This window comes from Chroicocephalus ridibundus, chromosome 7 (genome assembly GCF_963924245.1).
Source record: "Chroicocephalus ridibundus chromosome 7, bChrRid1.1, whole genome shotgun sequence".
Taxonomy (NCBI): Eukaryota; Metazoa; Chordata; class Aves; order Charadriiformes; family Laridae; genus Chroicocephalus; species Chroicocephalus ridibundus.
In genome coordinates this window covers 53,503,214-53,519,517 of record NC_086290.1, presented here as the reverse complement: position 1 = coordinate 53,519,517, position 16,304 = coordinate 53,503,214, and the positions used below count along the sequence as shown (strand labels likewise).

At 48.6% G+C, this 16,304-nt stretch overlaps 1 protein-coding gene across 5 annotated transcripts in view; it reads left to right on the top strand.

Annotated features, from left to right (window-relative positions):
* The window catches only part of RPH3AL (rabphilin 3A like (without C2 domains)), a 44,770-nt gene extending 35,263 nt beyond the window's left edge, over positions 1 to 9,507 (top strand). For all 5 annotated transcript variants that reach the window (XM_063341529.1, XM_063341532.1, XM_063341530.1 and 2 more), the window contains one exon: positions 6,188 to 9,507. In XM_063341529.1, the coding sequence (XP_063197599.1) occupies positions 6,188 to 6,222 (35 nt within the window). In that variant the 3' untranslated portion in view covers positions 6,223 to 9,507. The remainder of the gene's footprint in view (positions 1 to 6,187) is intronic.
* The last annotated feature ends 6,797 nt before the right edge of the window (positions 9,508 to 16,304 follow it).

Genomic DNA, 16,304 nt, shown 5'->3' with positions numbered 1-16,304 from the left:
AAAGTCCAGCAGGTTTATGAGACTGAATAAAAATTTTCCTAATGTTAGATGGCTCTTAAAGCCAAGCATGGCTCTTCCCAGAATTCTGCAGTACAAAAAAAAGACACTTTTTCCCTCTCAACAACCTTGGAACAATTAAGTGACTGTGAGCAGAGGCTGCTATTGCATCTGATGTGGAGCAGCTGAAAGAGATGCAAATGTGTTCTCTCTGCGGTTCCCACTAATCTATTCAATAACCCCTTAAGTTATCGTTTAGCACCGCACCCTCCAGAGCGTTCCTGCCGCCCTGTGAACTGCCACTCCTTTTGTTCCTGAGCCTGTTTTGTGCTGTGCATGCTGAGGCGTAAATTGGATTAGAGCGAGCAGGTTTATCCTTTAGTGCAACATAGAGTCATAGTCCCTCTCCCCACGCTTCCCGCTAGAAATAGCCAGCATAAAATTGTTTCTCTGCTCTTCCCTCCCTCCCCAAGTTTCAGAGATTTGCAGTTTTCTTTAATTTTAGTTTTCACAAAGCGAATCAGATGAGTGATACTTCTGCTCTGTCTGTCCTCTCTCTGATTATAGTGCTGCCCCAGACTGGGTTTATTTTAAGCCCCTGTTGGCTGTGGCATTAGAGACAGCTGATTCCTGTTGTGTGTTGGCTCTGCAGCTTGCAGAGCGGAGCAGCAGGTTGTTCTGCGGGATTTGAAGCGGGTGGCGGTGGATAGTGACCCCTTGGGTGCTTTTCCTGCTGGTGCTACAAGGCCGTGCTGAAGTCTGGATGGATGCACACCTGGACAGTGTGTTTGTACAGTGCTTAGCACTTTGGAGTGGAGCTTTCCTGCCAGCTGTTCGAACTAACTGCTGCAAGGCTATGACAGTGCAAACAATATCTCACAGGCAGAAAATGCCTTTTTCCTCCCAAAAACCTCATATGCAAATCTTGGCACAAAGGGTCAACGCTTTCCAGTGGGATCTCTCCTTGCTAGGCGAGGGAGAGTTAAAAATGACAGGCAGCATGGACATATATTTAAAAAATGAAAACTATAGCAATCTCATGAGCCCAGTTAAAATAGTCCCTCAGACGTAGAGAGGATTCTGCTAAGGAAAAGGTTAAGCCAGGTTGGCTGACTAGAGAATATCTGTGGAGATCTTTATTATGTCTGGGGTCATTTATTTCCCAGTCTTCCCGCAGAAGGGGCTGCTTTGTTCAGACGTGGTGCTTGCAGCAGCGAGTGCCTTGGTAGGAGGGTTCCGTGGCCCCCACAGCTCGGGGAGGGAGGCAGTGAGACGGCAGCGAGTATTTCTGCTTATGTGTGCTCTGGCGGGGGAATGAAGCTGTTAGTTGTTTTAGTCGGCAGGCACAGGCTTGGGAGCTGGTGAAGGGTGGTAGCAAGCAGTGTTCTCCATGATGCGTCACGTCAGGGAACCAGCCACCAGGTGAGCATCCTTCTGGGCCAGGGAGCTGCTGTGGGCTCACAGGGGGTTAGGTGGCACTACAGCTATGGCTCTGCGACCGCAGGAGGTGGCAGGACAGGCTACAGAGGAGGTGGCCTGTCTCCAAGCCTGTCCTGTGCCAGCATTAGACCTCACGCTCCTTTCTGCAAGGTGAGGGCTGGTGTGGCAGCGTTTGAGACTACCAAAGGTCTCTGCAAGGAGGTGAAGCTGGAACCCGAGCATGTTGTGGGAGGCACATGATGGGCCTGTGTGGTGTTTGCCACAGCTGTATGCTCTGTCCCACAGTGTGGGTCACTTTCAGCACTTCAGGCTTGGGAGGAGAGAGGGAAAGTGAGTTTGTTTTCCCTCTGATGTGTTTGGGATGTGGTCTTGCTCCAGGAGTTTACGTGCTCTGGGACGCTGGAGGTCTGGGGTGTGCAAATGCGGGCAGCCTCGGGGCAGTGACAGTGCCTCTGCCCCATCTTTAGATCAGAGCTTTGTCTGTCTGTGAGGGGCTTTTCACGATGGGTCCCTCTGGATGCCACTGTTTGCCAAAAAGCAGAGGCTGCTCTTGCTGTTCATCTCTCTAAAGAGTGGTGGAGGTGATGGGTGCTGTATGTCAAAACTAGGAAAACTCTTCACTGCGTCTCCCTGCCTGTGGGACAGTCCCTGTGCTCTGCTCTGACCCAAAAGCAGAGCAAGGGGCAGAGATCCTTTCTCATTTAAACTGCTGATTCTCAGCTGCGGAATTAAAGGGAGATTTTGCTGTAGCTTTTCTGAAAGGCTCTGCAACTTTACACCACTGTGTTGGGAGCAATTTTTGCTTCATATTAGCACCTCAGGTGTTGTTCTACCGGTGACTTTCTTTTCGCTTCTTTTTCTCACCTCTGCTCTAATTCTGGTCTCAAGTGCAACTTTGCAGAACACTTTAGCATTCTTAAATTGCAGGCCGTGGCCAGAACAGGGAGTTAGGGAGTGGTACTGCAAATGCAGCTGCTCTCATAGTCCGTAGCTCTTTAAGCCTGAAAGCCAGGACAACAGCATGGTCGTGCGGCCAAGGGAAAACAAGGAGCTATTAAGAAGAGTTTGCAGGTTTGCAGTGTGTGGCTCCGGCTGGGGTTTGGTGAGGCAGATAATGAAGCCTGGGGTTTGTCATAAAATGACTCATTGTCAGAGCTGTGTTGGGATTTAGGCAACCTCAGCCCATGAGCCAAAGTTCTGGAAGAGAGTGGTGAGTTGAGAGGCTGCCAATTTTACTTTTTTTATACCACCTGCTTTCAAACCCTTTCAAAAGCATCATTTTCTGAGGGTCTGGTGTTTCTTCTTCTTCTGAAGCTCCAGCTACTGGAGGTGCACACTCTGACGTGATAGCTGTTAAGAGGAAGGTCATACGCTGGTTTTCCTGGAGAATGTTTTATCCTAAAGAGAATGAAATTTTCATACAGGAAAGAAGCCCAGTTTTTCTTTTTCCCTTTACTTGCCCCCAGGCAGGGAGGTGACTCACCTTGTTCTGGCTGTGCAGCTGATATATTAAGAGGTGCCTCAGTTAAAAAAGAGCAAAATCCTCACTATTGTTAATTACAACATTTTTATTAAAGAAAGGGAATATTAAACAGAATTAAACAAAGAAATCATCAATATTTTACAGTGGTTTTCATTAGCCCATGGAGAGCTTTTAACAGAGATAACATCTTTGAGCTTGGACCTGGCTGCTGCAGGGGGTACATTAAGAGGAAGAGGCGTTTCCCCTCAGATCAGTAGCAAGTCCTACTTTGATGGGCTCAAGTTATTGGAGTCCTCCATGTCTTCTGAGGACCTTGTCTGAGGAACAGGTCAGTCTTGTTTGATATTCTGTGGGTCATCCAGACAGCTGGCTGGTAGGGAACGGTGAGTGAGCTTGGCGTGGGCTGTGGGGCTGGAGAAGACTCTAATTTGTGCTTAAAAGAGGAGGTTTGAGGAAACAGCCACAAGATAAGCTAATGAATGAGTGGCATACGTCTGAGTGCAAATCACAGTCTCCCCATCTCTGTTTGGTTGCCAATGTGTTGTTTAGATCATTAATACTTAAAGAGCAGTACAGCAGCTGGCAGTTAAACAGAGCCACGTTAAAAAGTGGTGTTGCCGAGTCTCGGAGCTGAGGCGATGATGGCAGTGCCTGATGGGGTATAAGAAATGTTGTGGCTTGCAATCGTAGGGTGAGACCGGCTGGAAGGACCTCCAGAGGTCAGCAGGTCCGACCTGAGCCCTTCTCCCAGGGTGCTGAAGCTGTAGGTTCTGGATTACCTCCCTTTTGGCTGCTTGCTTTGTAGCTGTCATGCTGGGAGAGGTTGAGCAGAGCTGAGAAAAGGGCCTGGAGCTGAGAGAGATGGGCAGGAAATGCTGCTTCCAGCTCTCCTAATTTGGGGAGATTTATGCCCTGTCTTTCAGGAATTGACTGGATTTAGAAATGAGGTGGTGTCGCGCTCTCCGTGGCTCAGTGCCTCCCTGGCTGGGGTAGACATCAACTTTTGCTCATAAATATGCAAGCTGTTAATACATGAGACAGGCAGAGCCATTCTGCATTATTTTCGTGGCAGGAAATTCTCAGGCCATCTTTGAAGTTAAAGCATTAACATCTTCTTTTTTTTTTTTTCTTCCCTTCTGTTTCTCAGATGTCTCTTTTGCTCCCGCAGGGACAATGAGGAGGTAACATTTTGCTTCAGTGGGTCTAACTACTCCGTTCCATGTAGGAAAAAAAATTGTCCTAACAGTAATTAGGCTCCAAATGGGATAGTAATTTCTTTAATGACTTTCTTCATGGCAGTCTTTGGGGAGGTGCCTTTTGTTTTCCTGCGCTTGGTGAGAAAGTTGCTTAAATGTTTTCTGACTGTTCTTTCCCTTGTCCCTGTGTGAGCTACAGCCAAATCGGTGTAGTCTTCCAGGGCTGCTGTTGCAGTGGGGCAAAATAAGTGGGCAACCACATGAGGGAGCTGTGCTTGCATCCGCTGCTCTTCCTACCTCTGCCTTCAGCCCCTGCCTGCACTGCGGGCACAGCATAGGAAGGAAAGGGGGCTCAGATGTGGAGGAGAGACCCTCACCCGCACCCAGCCTCTCTCCTCTGAGCCTCTGCCCCCTGCACTGGCTGCTTGCCCTGCTTTGTTCAAAGCTTGCTGCCACTGCCACGGGATTGAGTTTTCCTGCTTCTGAGGAGGACGAGTTGTCTGTCTTCCGCAAAGAGAAAAAACTGGATTGTGCCTTCATGGCTGAGAAGCTTTGAGCCGTCTCTGCCTGCTCGTATTGGTACTGCAGAGCACTGAATGGTCCTGCCATATTTATAAATAAAACATGTCTTCGGGTAGTGACACCATTAGGAAATGATTCAAGATTTGCATTCTATATACAATGCATTTGTAAGTGTGAACCTCAGAAGAAGCATATGCCCCTTCCATGTTTTAAGGAATTAAAGTGTTTTCATCCTCAAGTGATAGAACCAAAACATTTTCAGCTCTTTTGAGTCTGCCTTGAAGTTAAGGGAATAAAGGCTCGAGTACCTAAAGAATAAATTACTTTCACTATTTCTGTAATTCTTTATGGAGTTTTAAATTGAAGAATTTTTCCATGAAAATAGAGGAATGACAAAGACTCATTCTCTTCCCCCTTTCACTCAATATATCTGGAAACAAGTCTGCTGCTGAAGATGGAACTCCTATTTTTGTGCCTTCTTTCACATTGCAGAGGTCTGCGCTTTGGTCTTTGATCAAACAGCCTGTCTGGCCTCCTGCCCCCACGTCCTTAGACTTATTCTTTGCCCTTTGCAATACGTTTACTCCTCGCGCTTCCAACTTTCTATTCAGCATTTTGCGCAAAGCACTGAGGGCAATAGTTGATGTAATCTTTCAAAACAAAGCATAAAGGAAAGAGCAAGGGAAGTCAGTAATTTAGAAGTTAAAAGTCTGGATTTTGGAGTCTTTGTAAACATATTGAGAGGTTTTACGGCTTGGGAGGCTATCTTTCAACTGGGATGTTGGTCAGTAGCTGGTAGGAGGAATTTGCAGGACCCCTTGTGTCTTGAACGGCAATGACTGGAAATATCCCCTGTCCTTTCTCCAGGAGTCAACATAATTTATGCCTCTTTTAGTTCAGAGAAGGGGGAAAGAAGTTAGTATTGACCCGCCACTGCCTTAGAGCTCTCCACATTGCAAGCCCCGTGTTTCACCCTGTGCGCTGGAACCAGCGTGTCCCAGCAGACCTTGAGTTCTGCCAGGGGCTGCTGAAGTGATTAGTTCAGGTTCGTTTAGTCGACGTGAGCCAGAGTGCCTTCTGCAGCAGAGCATTGTTGTCCTGCGCCCGTCCCCAGCCATGGGCAAGGGCTATGTTCTGCCATGGCTCCTGTCCACAGCCCCGGCACATGGAAGGCAGGAGGGTCACGTGGAGGACCTGCTCTGTGGCATGTGGATGCTGTCACCTGGTTTGGAAACCTCTGTGAGCTGAAGCTGGGCTTTTTGTCTGACTTGGCCCTTTAAGGGACGCATCTACCAGAGGACCAGTTCTAGCAGTACAACTCCTTCTTTCTCTGTTTCTTTCCCCTGTCTTTTCTTCCTTTAATAAAGTTTAATGGGCCCTGACTGCTGACAGAGTGTGGAGTAATGATGCACAGACGTTCTCTTCATTATTATTTTTAGTAACCTCTTAAAATGGCACTGAGCATGTAAAAGCACTGTAAAATAACTTTGTTAAGTCTCTCCCCTTCATTCTTTTCTAAACAAAACTTTTGTCTTTATATATTTTGAAGGCAAACGGTGCGTCCACACCAAAACGCGATGCTGACAGAGGTGAAGATGGAGCTGCTTTGCCTGGATCCATCACTCATCCCTTGTCCATACCTGTAGACCTCACTCCAGACAACAACTGCTGCCACTGGTGACTTTAGATGCCAGCTCTTGCACAGGCATTAGCAACACAATGGCACCTGGGAAAGCACCTGCCTCTCCTCCCTGCCTCACTGACCTGGTTTATGGTTTGGTCTGGTTTCCCCTTCTGCTGATGGACACACACTTTAGGCTGTTGCTCGGAGAAGGGAGCTGTGCTGTGCGGGTCCAGACCTGTGTTTGTTGGACGGTGCACAAAAAGTGCTCACTGGAGCTGAAGAAATGTGTGCTGCCTCCACTGTTCCTGGCCTGCTGAACCCAGCATTCAGCTCCTGACTTTGCAGCCTTCAGGAGAAAGGGAAGTTCACCCCTGTGTCCCTGAAATGGGGTGTGAGGAGACTGCAGCCCTTCTACTGCAGCCCAGGGGTGGATTTCCCTCTGTGAACCCCAAGGGTGAGACTGGGGCTCCCATTTGCACTTGACTCCTGTGGGCCCAGGTTGTCACCCTTTGTGTTTCTTGTCATCATTGTTCTGGTTTGAACAATGATGTTTGGTGCGGGGCATCCTGAATCAGCTGGTGAAGTTGTGCTCCCGTTCACTTCCACTGAGGTCTCTCTCGATGATAGGGCTGTCTGCTCTGGGAGACGCTTTAGTTAGTTAAGAAACACTCGAAGTAGTTTGCTATGAATTTTTCAGTCCTCCTGGCCGTGCGCTGGCGTGTGTGTCTTGTGGTGAGGGTGATGCTTTGGCAGTGGGGTCATGGGGTGTGTGTGTGTGCTGCAGCTCCTGGTGGGAGAGTGCCCACCACCCCCCGGCCCAGCTGACTGCCTTTGTGTACCCAAACTGGATAAAAGCTTTCATACTACTTTATCTTGTTAAGCTCTGCAGATTCTTCTCCCACATGCACACCTTGTCAGCTCTTGCATGAACAGAGGCCTTTGTTTTACCTTTTTCCTCCAAGTCTCGAGCATCTGGCTGACTGTGATGGTGTCATCATGAGTCAGGCAGTAGAAAGCTGAGTGCCCCACTCCTGCTTATTCTCTGGGATGGACAATTTCCCTCCAAGGCCTGACAGATGAGAAAAATCAAATTACCTGAGATCACTAGAGCAATTAGGTCTTTGAAGGCCTGAACAAAACCCACACTAGGCAAGTAAGAGTCCGTGGATTTTTAGTAAATGCTTTGGATCTGACCCGTCTTTTGCTGAAGAAACAAAGTATTCCAAAAAGCTCCCTCTGAAATAATGGATTTAAAGGCAATTTGTGCCTGTTAATGTCAGCCTTTTCCCTTGGTTATTACTCTTTCGTTCTGTTCTCCTTTGCTGCTGAGTGCTTTGTGCGCATGTAGTATATGTTTTTACAAATGGCTGCAGTATGAAGATAAATGAGATTGGGTGCTGGAACACTCTAACAGGAGATCGGAAATCAATCCTTGACTTTCTTTCTAAATGAACATGGTCCAACAGAGGACTGTTCCCTTACTGCTGTTCCAGCCAATGCACTGTGGCATGTTGCTGGGAAAATCCTTCCAGCTCTTCCTCCGTGATCTGTTTCTGCCCTTTTAAAAAGAAAAATAAAACCTTTTCATGATGCGGGCCCTTTGAGATGGCGTAAAGAGAAACCACTGAATGTGGGCTTCACAACATCGGTGTTGAAGAGAACGAGGGATGAGGTTGTTCTCCACTGAGGGATGCTTTATGTTGTGGTCTGTGTTGTTTAAACCTGGCCACTGAGACTCAACCACCTGCATCTCTGAAAGGGGTAATGCCAAAATTACTAGCTGTTTATGAAAAAGTAAATCCAAAAGTCAGCTTTTGCCAAAATGCTGGTATGATTTCAGAGCTGAAGTCATGATGTTTCTTCTGAGGGACTGTAGGGTCTTCAATTTCAGAAGCATTTTGCCACCAAAAAAAGTCCTGGTTTGCCTTGGAGCTTTTGACAGTCCTACTGAGGCCGTCTGGGTCGCGCTCTCATTACCGCAGTGCCTCAGCTTGGCCTGCCAGCCTAAATTCATTCTATAGAAGGAGGAGAAGGAAAAAGACACTTAAAAATTGGCTCCATTTTCTTTAAACCTGTTACTTTCTCATCAAAACCTCTACACTGAGCCGGAAAGAGTTTTTAAAATTGAGTGTGTCGTTTCTAACTCTTCTTGTGTTTCCTGTGCTTCATTCCTGGGCAGTGCAGGCAGGTCAGTTGTGTTTTCACCCCAGCCCTCGCTTCTTAGGGCCATTTACCACACTGGGTTGCCACCTCTGCACAGGAACCTGGTAGTCCTTGCTGGTTTACTGTGCTGCTTTGAGGCATGGTTTTGATTTTTAACAGAGACTAGGTTTTATAAAACACTCTCAGAGATCTGGGACTGCTCTTGTACCAGTGAGACTGGAAACCATTCTTTCTTACCTCTATATTTTACCTCCATGGAGTAATTCCACCTGAGTTTGAACTAGAACCCTTCAGTTGTCTATGGAGAGACTCCTCTTGGGTCGAGGGAAGGATCTAGCCCAGGAGAATGTGAACTCCCACATATGAATGTGATAGAGGAAAATCCACAACTCTGTGCGCATATTTTCTGTTAAAGACCACGTTTCTCTTTGTTGCATCTCTCTTGGTTGTGTTTTGTAGCTTTGGTTGGAATATTAGCTGAAGCCTGTACCAGTTGACTGCCTTTTCCGTTGGCTTAAGGTGGGCAAGAAGGGCTCAGTGAATAGTGCTCAGTCTGCTCTGGTCGTTTGTCTGTCTTTTATTATTTTGTTGTTCTCATCTCCATCCCTTACAACTTTTATGTAGTGTTTTACTACTGGAAACAATAAAACTTTGGCTCAGTAACAAATGCTTGCCGTTCTTGAAACAGTAAAAAGTTTTTTTCCATTCCCAGGTTGCAGATACTCTCCAAATCCTTGGTCTGGGTTCAGCGAGGAAAGAAAATAATCCAGCCAGTGGAATGCTGATTCACATGGCTGGAGCATAATTGAATTCTGCACTTGAAACTCATCTTTTGTCTTGCCCCTCTTTGGTGCCTCACGCTGGCAATGGCAGGAGGCATGGGTCTGCTCCTCAGCCCCTATGTGGAAGGTTTTCCATGTTGTAACCACTAAGCATAAAGCAGCACTGCTTGTCATTCTGTCAAGTGTGTCCCCATGGCCTCCCAAGGCTTGTCACTTGCTCCGGTTTAACAATCAGGGTCCGTTCCGCTTTGCCTACAGAGAAGCATCTCCGCATTGTTCGCCGAGCATGTGCAGCCCTGGCTGCTCTGCGTTCCCTTCCACTCGGCATTCAGCTTCAAGGTTTCAAATGGCTTTTTAATCTGTTTTTGCTTTTCCCATTTTAAAAGTGCCTTGATAATTGCTGTTGGGATTGTTTTGCTGGGGAGCTGCCATTAGTCCAAGGATGGAGCGTGTCAAGGACTAACCACCTCTTACGTTGTTCCTTCCCCCCTGCGCTTGCTATGACAACAACCAATATATGGGAAAGTCAACTGCGGGATCTCTGAATCAGAAACACTGGCCATGAATTGCCAAGTTTCCGTGTTTGCTTTTTACAGTTATAGTTCGAGGGGAAAGCGGATGCTTTCCCTGTGGGAACCATGCATAGTAGTTCAACGCTGCTGAAGCAAATGGACTACTAGCTGGTGTTTAGACAATGTGTTTCTGGCCATTACTGAATCAGACAGGGAATGCCCTGGACTATCAGCTGGAGTGCTTGGGCAGTGATGCAAAATGGCAGATAATTTCTGCAGATGGCTGAAGTTCATTTTTAAAATAAAAGTTAGCAGCAGTTGCTCTTCTCTGCTCCTCCCCATCCACCCCAGAAGATGTTTCCTTCCATGGGAGAGGGCTGGTGGTAGCGATGTCTCGCCAGCCCACCTCTCCCATTTCTTCCTGCCACCGCTCCCATTGCTTTGTTCCTCTCTGCAATGGAGACTGCTCTTCTGATCATAACGCCTTGTTTCCTCAGGTGGGTGTGATTTGAAGGAGAGTTGAGGGAAGTTTTTTTGAAGGGCTGATGCCGCAATCAAATAATGAGACTTTCAGCAGGTGCAAAGATGACAGTTGACGGGTAAGCATTTCATGGAAAACTTTTATCTTGAGCTGCTCATTCAGATTCCTTCCTGACCATTGCCTCTTATTAGCAGTATATTCAGGTAGCGCTAGAAATGCCAGCAACGCTTGAGAGGCAAGAGATGAGGATCTTACTGTGTAGCTCCATGGCAGTGCAGAGACGGGAATGCGATGTGTGCTGCCTGCCAGTGACGTGTGGCAGCACGCGCAGGCAGCCACGCACATCCTCGTGCACCCTTGCCCTGCGCTTCTCTCCCTGCAGAAGTGTTTCCTCTCATTATCTTCATTGCAAGACATGAAAGGAGCCAGGCCAGCCCCATAGCTAGTGTAGCACACTGCTGCTGGTCTGTGCCCCACTGCCGAGCAGTCCGTGAAGACGCCTGTGCAGCACCCAAGGGTGCTGCTCTGATCGGTGCCTGGGAACTGTACCTTTGAGGGACAAATTCAAATCCCCTTGAGGCGGAGGACTGTACACATTCACCTGCATGCTTCGCAGAGGTTCTGTGGGTTTGTTTGAAGGCATACGTTTTGTTTCTTTTTTCTTCCACTGATTTCTGTCTGGCACTGGAAGGTGTTTGTAAAATTTTGGAGGGATTATTGCTCTTGTTTTCCCTCTCTGGAATGAGTGGCTCTGCATGATGCATTCATATTTTGCCAGGAAGGATGGATTGTGGTTTTAAAGTATTTTTGTTGTGGACTGTATCAGTTTAACAGCAACTGTTATGCTCTGAGCTCTCTCTCAGCCCCAAGCTATATGCCATTTTCTCCCAGGTGCTTGCCTGTTACTCTGTAGTTGACCACATGCAGCAAACAGGCGTCACTGCCTCCCTTTCTCATCAAGTCTCCTAACAGCCTAATCACTGCAAGCAGTTATTATCTGGGGCTGGAGATTTACTGCTAATCAGGACCTTATCAGGGCCATCTGGGCAAGGGGTGCTGGCAAGAGACACCTTCCCCCTCCTGAGCATGACTGACTTCTGCTTTCAGAGGTAGCTCTGACTAATTATCGCAGCACTGTGGATGCTTTTATTTTTTTGCAATTGTACACCTCCGCTCCGGCTGTCCTATGCCATCACATCCCATCGGAGCAACCCCACAAGTGTGGGAGCTGCCCTGGGGCTCAGTTTTTAGGGCTAGATTTGGGAGCTGGGTGGAGAGGTCACATCTCCAAGACTGGTCCTTGCTTTCTGAGGCTGTGCTGCTTTGTAGTGACAGCTCTGCACAGTGTCCCCCAGCTCAGCACTGGTTCTGCGCTGGGTATTTCTGAGGTTCATTCACCCCCCCAAAGAGTCCCCAGACTGATACCTACCCAGCCCCTGGATGGGGACACAGGAGCTGGATCACTGAGAGCGGCTGAGCCCAGTGTTATTTATTTTTGTGCTGGTGAAGCCAAGTTCAAGAGACCAAGAAAATCTCGGTGAACAGCTGAGCCCCGCTGCGGGAGAGCAGGGAGCAGGATCTGGGCCCTGGGTGAGCAATCATCAAGCCGCTGATGGGACAGACCTTCATCTTCAAATGACACTCATGCAAAATTGAACTCCTCCAAGCAATCACACCATGGCCATTAAAATGGTGCCTTGGAGGACAGAAAAATAAACTGAGAAACACAAATTAGGGATATAAATCTTTCTGGCTATGTCTGGGAGGTACCTGTTTAATTAGCGTCATTGAGCAGCCTTGATGTAGTAAGTGCTAAGTAGGAAACTTGCCAAATTTTCCTTGTTTTGATAGCAGGTGACTCGTGTTCTGTTTGAATTTCCACCTTGTGATTGTTTTCCTGTACTTGTCAGAGTTGTTGTGTTGTCTGTAGCATGAGGAATTAGCTGCTGTCACCTAGGCTAATCAGATGCTACTGCACTGGGGAGGAGCTGCCCGCACCATCCTGCCTGAGCCCTGTGTGGTTATGGATGTCTTTGATTTAAGGCCTAAGGGATTGCAAAGCTATTTAAACAAAGTATTGTGTGGTGCAGTTCATGTATTTAATCATGTTTTTTGGTTCCTGTCCTCCCAGAGCGCAGAGGTCACTCACCACATGGCAATTTTAAAAGAAGGGCTCTCCTCCCTGCAGTGTTGGAGGAAGACTGGGGAGGGAGGACAAGCTCCGTTCCCCACAGAGGACTGGGCCACATGGCCAGGACACAAACCCAGTCCCTCTCCAAGGGGCTGAACGCGAGGGCTGCCTCACGTCGGGTTGCAGTGAGCTGCAGAACGCTTCCCTGCACTGCTTCCAGCGCTGCCTCGGTGAGCCAGGACCCCCAGCATGAGGTGCTGAGCTTCCACAGAGCCATACGTATTGGTCCTATGTAAAGGAGGGTCCTCAGGGCATGGAGGAGCCTTCTGGTTTGTGTACCCTCTTGCACAGCTCTGCTATGGGCTTTGGAGATTTATTCGTGTGATGAGTAAGAATATCTCTGCGAGGATTTGGGTTAGGGAGTTACTGAGCCTTTGTTTATATATCGCCCCTGTGTATTCCAGCGCTCTGATGCTAATTGGTACCTCTGTAACATGAATCTTTTTAACACTGATAATGCTTGTGAGTTATTGGATGCTTGGCCTGGACATGCCTGGGAATTGCAGGCGAGACATCCAGAGGTGCTGCCGTCTCCCAGGCATTGCCTCGCTGGGTTTGCATCCTGCCTGTATTCATTCTGGCAGCCTGTGTTTCATGCCATTTAGCAGATCACTGTTGCTGACCTGTCACTGTGGGAGACGGTGGGATTAGGATGATGGAGTGGTTGGAGAGGATAAACAATAATGATGCTACATCGGTGCAGCCCAAACAATGCCTTTCTCTTTCATGTTTTCTTTTTCTGTCGGTTTGCTATTCAAGTGTAATAAGATCAGTGCAGATAATTTGTGTATTCATACAAAACATAATTTTCCCTCCTGTGCTTTACCAGCTGCACTGCAGTCGGAAAGGCAAATACGCACTTTCTTTTGCATGGTTATGAATGGGTGCATCTGTTCCTCGAAGATAGGGAAAGGAGCGTGAAAGGACTGGAAAGGGAGGGAAGAAATCAGATGCAGCCCGTTTCATTGCCTCTGTGGAGAGGGAGGCGTACAGGAATCAGATTTTTGCAGCATGGGCTGTGTCCCACACTGATGTATTTGGTAAGTGGGTGAGACGCCAGCCTGTGGAGAAGGCAGAGAAAGGGGTTTTGTTCGATGGGGGGGCAGCCCATGGAAGCACAGCCACCCTGCAGCAGGACAGGGGTGCCCAAGGAAGCTCAGCCCCACCTTGGTCAGGGTCTGCAAACCACCATGCAAGGACAGCCAGAGCTGTGCATGGGGCTGGTCCTGCTCCTCCGCCTGGGCAGCAGCCATGAGAGCACAGCTGCCTGCTTCCAGCGTTGGCTCTGCTCTCGCGGTGCTGCCTTGCTTCGGCTCTGCACAGGGCTTGGCTGGGAATATCAGGGCAAAAGTTGGAGCTGAGCTGAGCTGTGCTTGCTCCTCCCTGGTTGGAAATCGCAGCTGCCTTGCTCCCTGGGTTCTTTCCCTTCCTGTGCCAGGGGCTGCATCCCTGAACCTTCGTCTCTGCATCCCCCAGGCTCTGCCTGACATCCCCTGCAATGGCAGGAGGAGGTGCTGGGCTAGAGGTTGTACACCAGTAGACCTAATTTATTGGGCTTTCTTTTCTCCCTCCTTTCTCTTTTCTGAGAGGGGCCCACTACAGAGGTGGGGCGGGGGGAGGAAAAGGGGTTTAATTTTCTCCTGTTATCTGGTGTCTCCAGCTGTGAGCCACAGTGACAGCCCAGGACTGATCAAACACTCGAGCAGCCTTGATTCAGCGTCCCATCTACGTGGTCATAAATAATGTAAGTGCTCAGCCCCTGCCTGAGCCCATACCCTGGCAGCAGCGCGCCAGCACGTTCCCTCCTCCTGTTGCCATGATGTTGGGCTCCAGCCTTCATTGCTTGTGACACGGAGTCATTAGGCATTAGCAGTTGGCACCGGCGCCTAATGACATAATCGTGTGCAAACGTGTTCTTTCTCCAAGGAGGATTTTTTCAGCCAGAAATTCTGTTTCTCTCCCTCCCATTGATGTGGAGTCCCTCTGACCCCTCTGCCAGGTTTTGTTTCTATTTCTCACATGCTTTGCGAGTCCAAAAGGTTCCAGATAAGGGAACCAAGGTACCTCTTTGGAGTGAAATACAGTGCACACTACTTAAAGGATAAAAGTTTACCAAAGCTACTGGGAGCTTCTCATCTGCCTTCAGCCAAGGGTCTTGACGTGGTTTTTAAAAGTCTTAAAATGTCCCCATTTAATAGTTTGGGTGGTTAAAGCAGAGATATGCTAAATGCGTGGCTTTGAAGCTCTGCGAGGCGGGTGGCGGGTAGGAGCTGTGCAGGGCAGGGACAGGCCACCTTCCTTATCTTCCTGCATGCTGCAGTGATGGGGCTGGTCACTGCTTTGCTGGGGAGATGTTGTGCAGCCCGGCTTGAAGCGCAGGGCTGATCTGGCTGCAGAGCAGGACGGGGGCTCGTCTGGGCACAGTGAGGCTGAGAGTGGGGTCCCCTGGGGTCAGATTCATAGAATCAGAATGGTTTGGGTTGGAAGGGACATTAAAGATCATCTAGTTCCAACCCCCTGCCCTGGGCAGGGACACCTCCCACCAGACCAGGGTACTCAAAGTCGCATCCAACCTGGCCTTGAACACCTCCAGGGATGGGGCATTCCCCCAGGTGAGCAGTGGTTTAATCCTGCTTCTTTTCTTTCCAGTTTCTTCAGCTGCAAAAGTGGCTAGAAACCAAGCAGATGTGGGTCGTTCTGGGTGAACAGACCCCCAAAATACCAGATGATCTTGTCTGAGCAGTGCTTTTATTTACATGGCAGCATTGTCACCTGCACCAGCTAAGGGGAGGGGGCAGCTCCAGCTCACCGCATCCCAGCAAACTTCCTACTGAGCTTCTTGCAGGATTTGCACTCGTTGCTGTTGATTGGTTCAGGCATGTTTAATCCCAGGGGCACTTCAGGGTTTAGCTCTGCGTCTTACAGGCCAGCACTTGGAGATAAGTCACCGTAATTTGCAAAGCTTTCAGTGGTGGCAAGGCTTGTAGTTACTCCAAGTCCTGATGGAAATGGTTTGGACACCGTTGGGCCAATCCTTTTGTCTGTTTTCATGTCAGCGTTTAGAAGGAGCACAGCAGCAATTTCTGGGGCTGGAGATGCTGGGGGAGTGAGCGTGCACCTCCTGGTCCCTCCCGACGTGTAATTTCTGGGCCTATGAAGGGACTCGGTAACTCCCTGTGCAGCTCTACATTAGAAAAGCACTTACGGGTGTTTAGTCAGGCAGCTGCTCCGCTGCCCGCTCAACACCTCGCGCCCTGTAATTTTGTGGGTGGGCTGCAGGACTCTATGCTCAGATATTACTGCACTACTTTAATGCTGGAGCAGGTTGTGCCGAGCAGGCCAGGAGGGGAAGCTGCTTATTTCTTACAGCCGTATAAATCTGATGTTGCCACCAAATTGTTGCAATGCGGCTTTGAAGGGTTTTTTGCCTTTCTGTGGGCCACGGTTACAAAGTCCATATTTCTATGTTAAGAAATCAGAAATCAAGTAATTGAATCTCTCTCCCCCTTCCTGTAAAATCAAGTAATTGAATCAAAGATCATGTGATTTAAAAAAAAAAAAAAAGACAGAGTAAAGAGTTCATTTTGGGTTCCCTTTATTGGCCTCTTAAATTCCAAGCTTTGCAGCCTGCTGGGAGTGTTTTATTGAGCTCTTTTCACAGCTGTGAGTAGGATGGACTTAACTGCCTGTTATTCTGGGACCCAGGACCTGGGCTCTTGAGAGACAGCAAGAGTTTATGGGGACGGGGACCGTTTTAGCCTGGGTGACCCTGATGCTGAGGCTGGGAGCGTTTCTCCTGACCCCTGCAAGGGGCATGCCTATCCCAGCTGAGGTGTAACCTGTGCGAGTAAGACCCTGAGGAGGAAAAATGTTGCTGTTTTGTTGGCATCTGAGTGGCCTGGGATTATGCCTG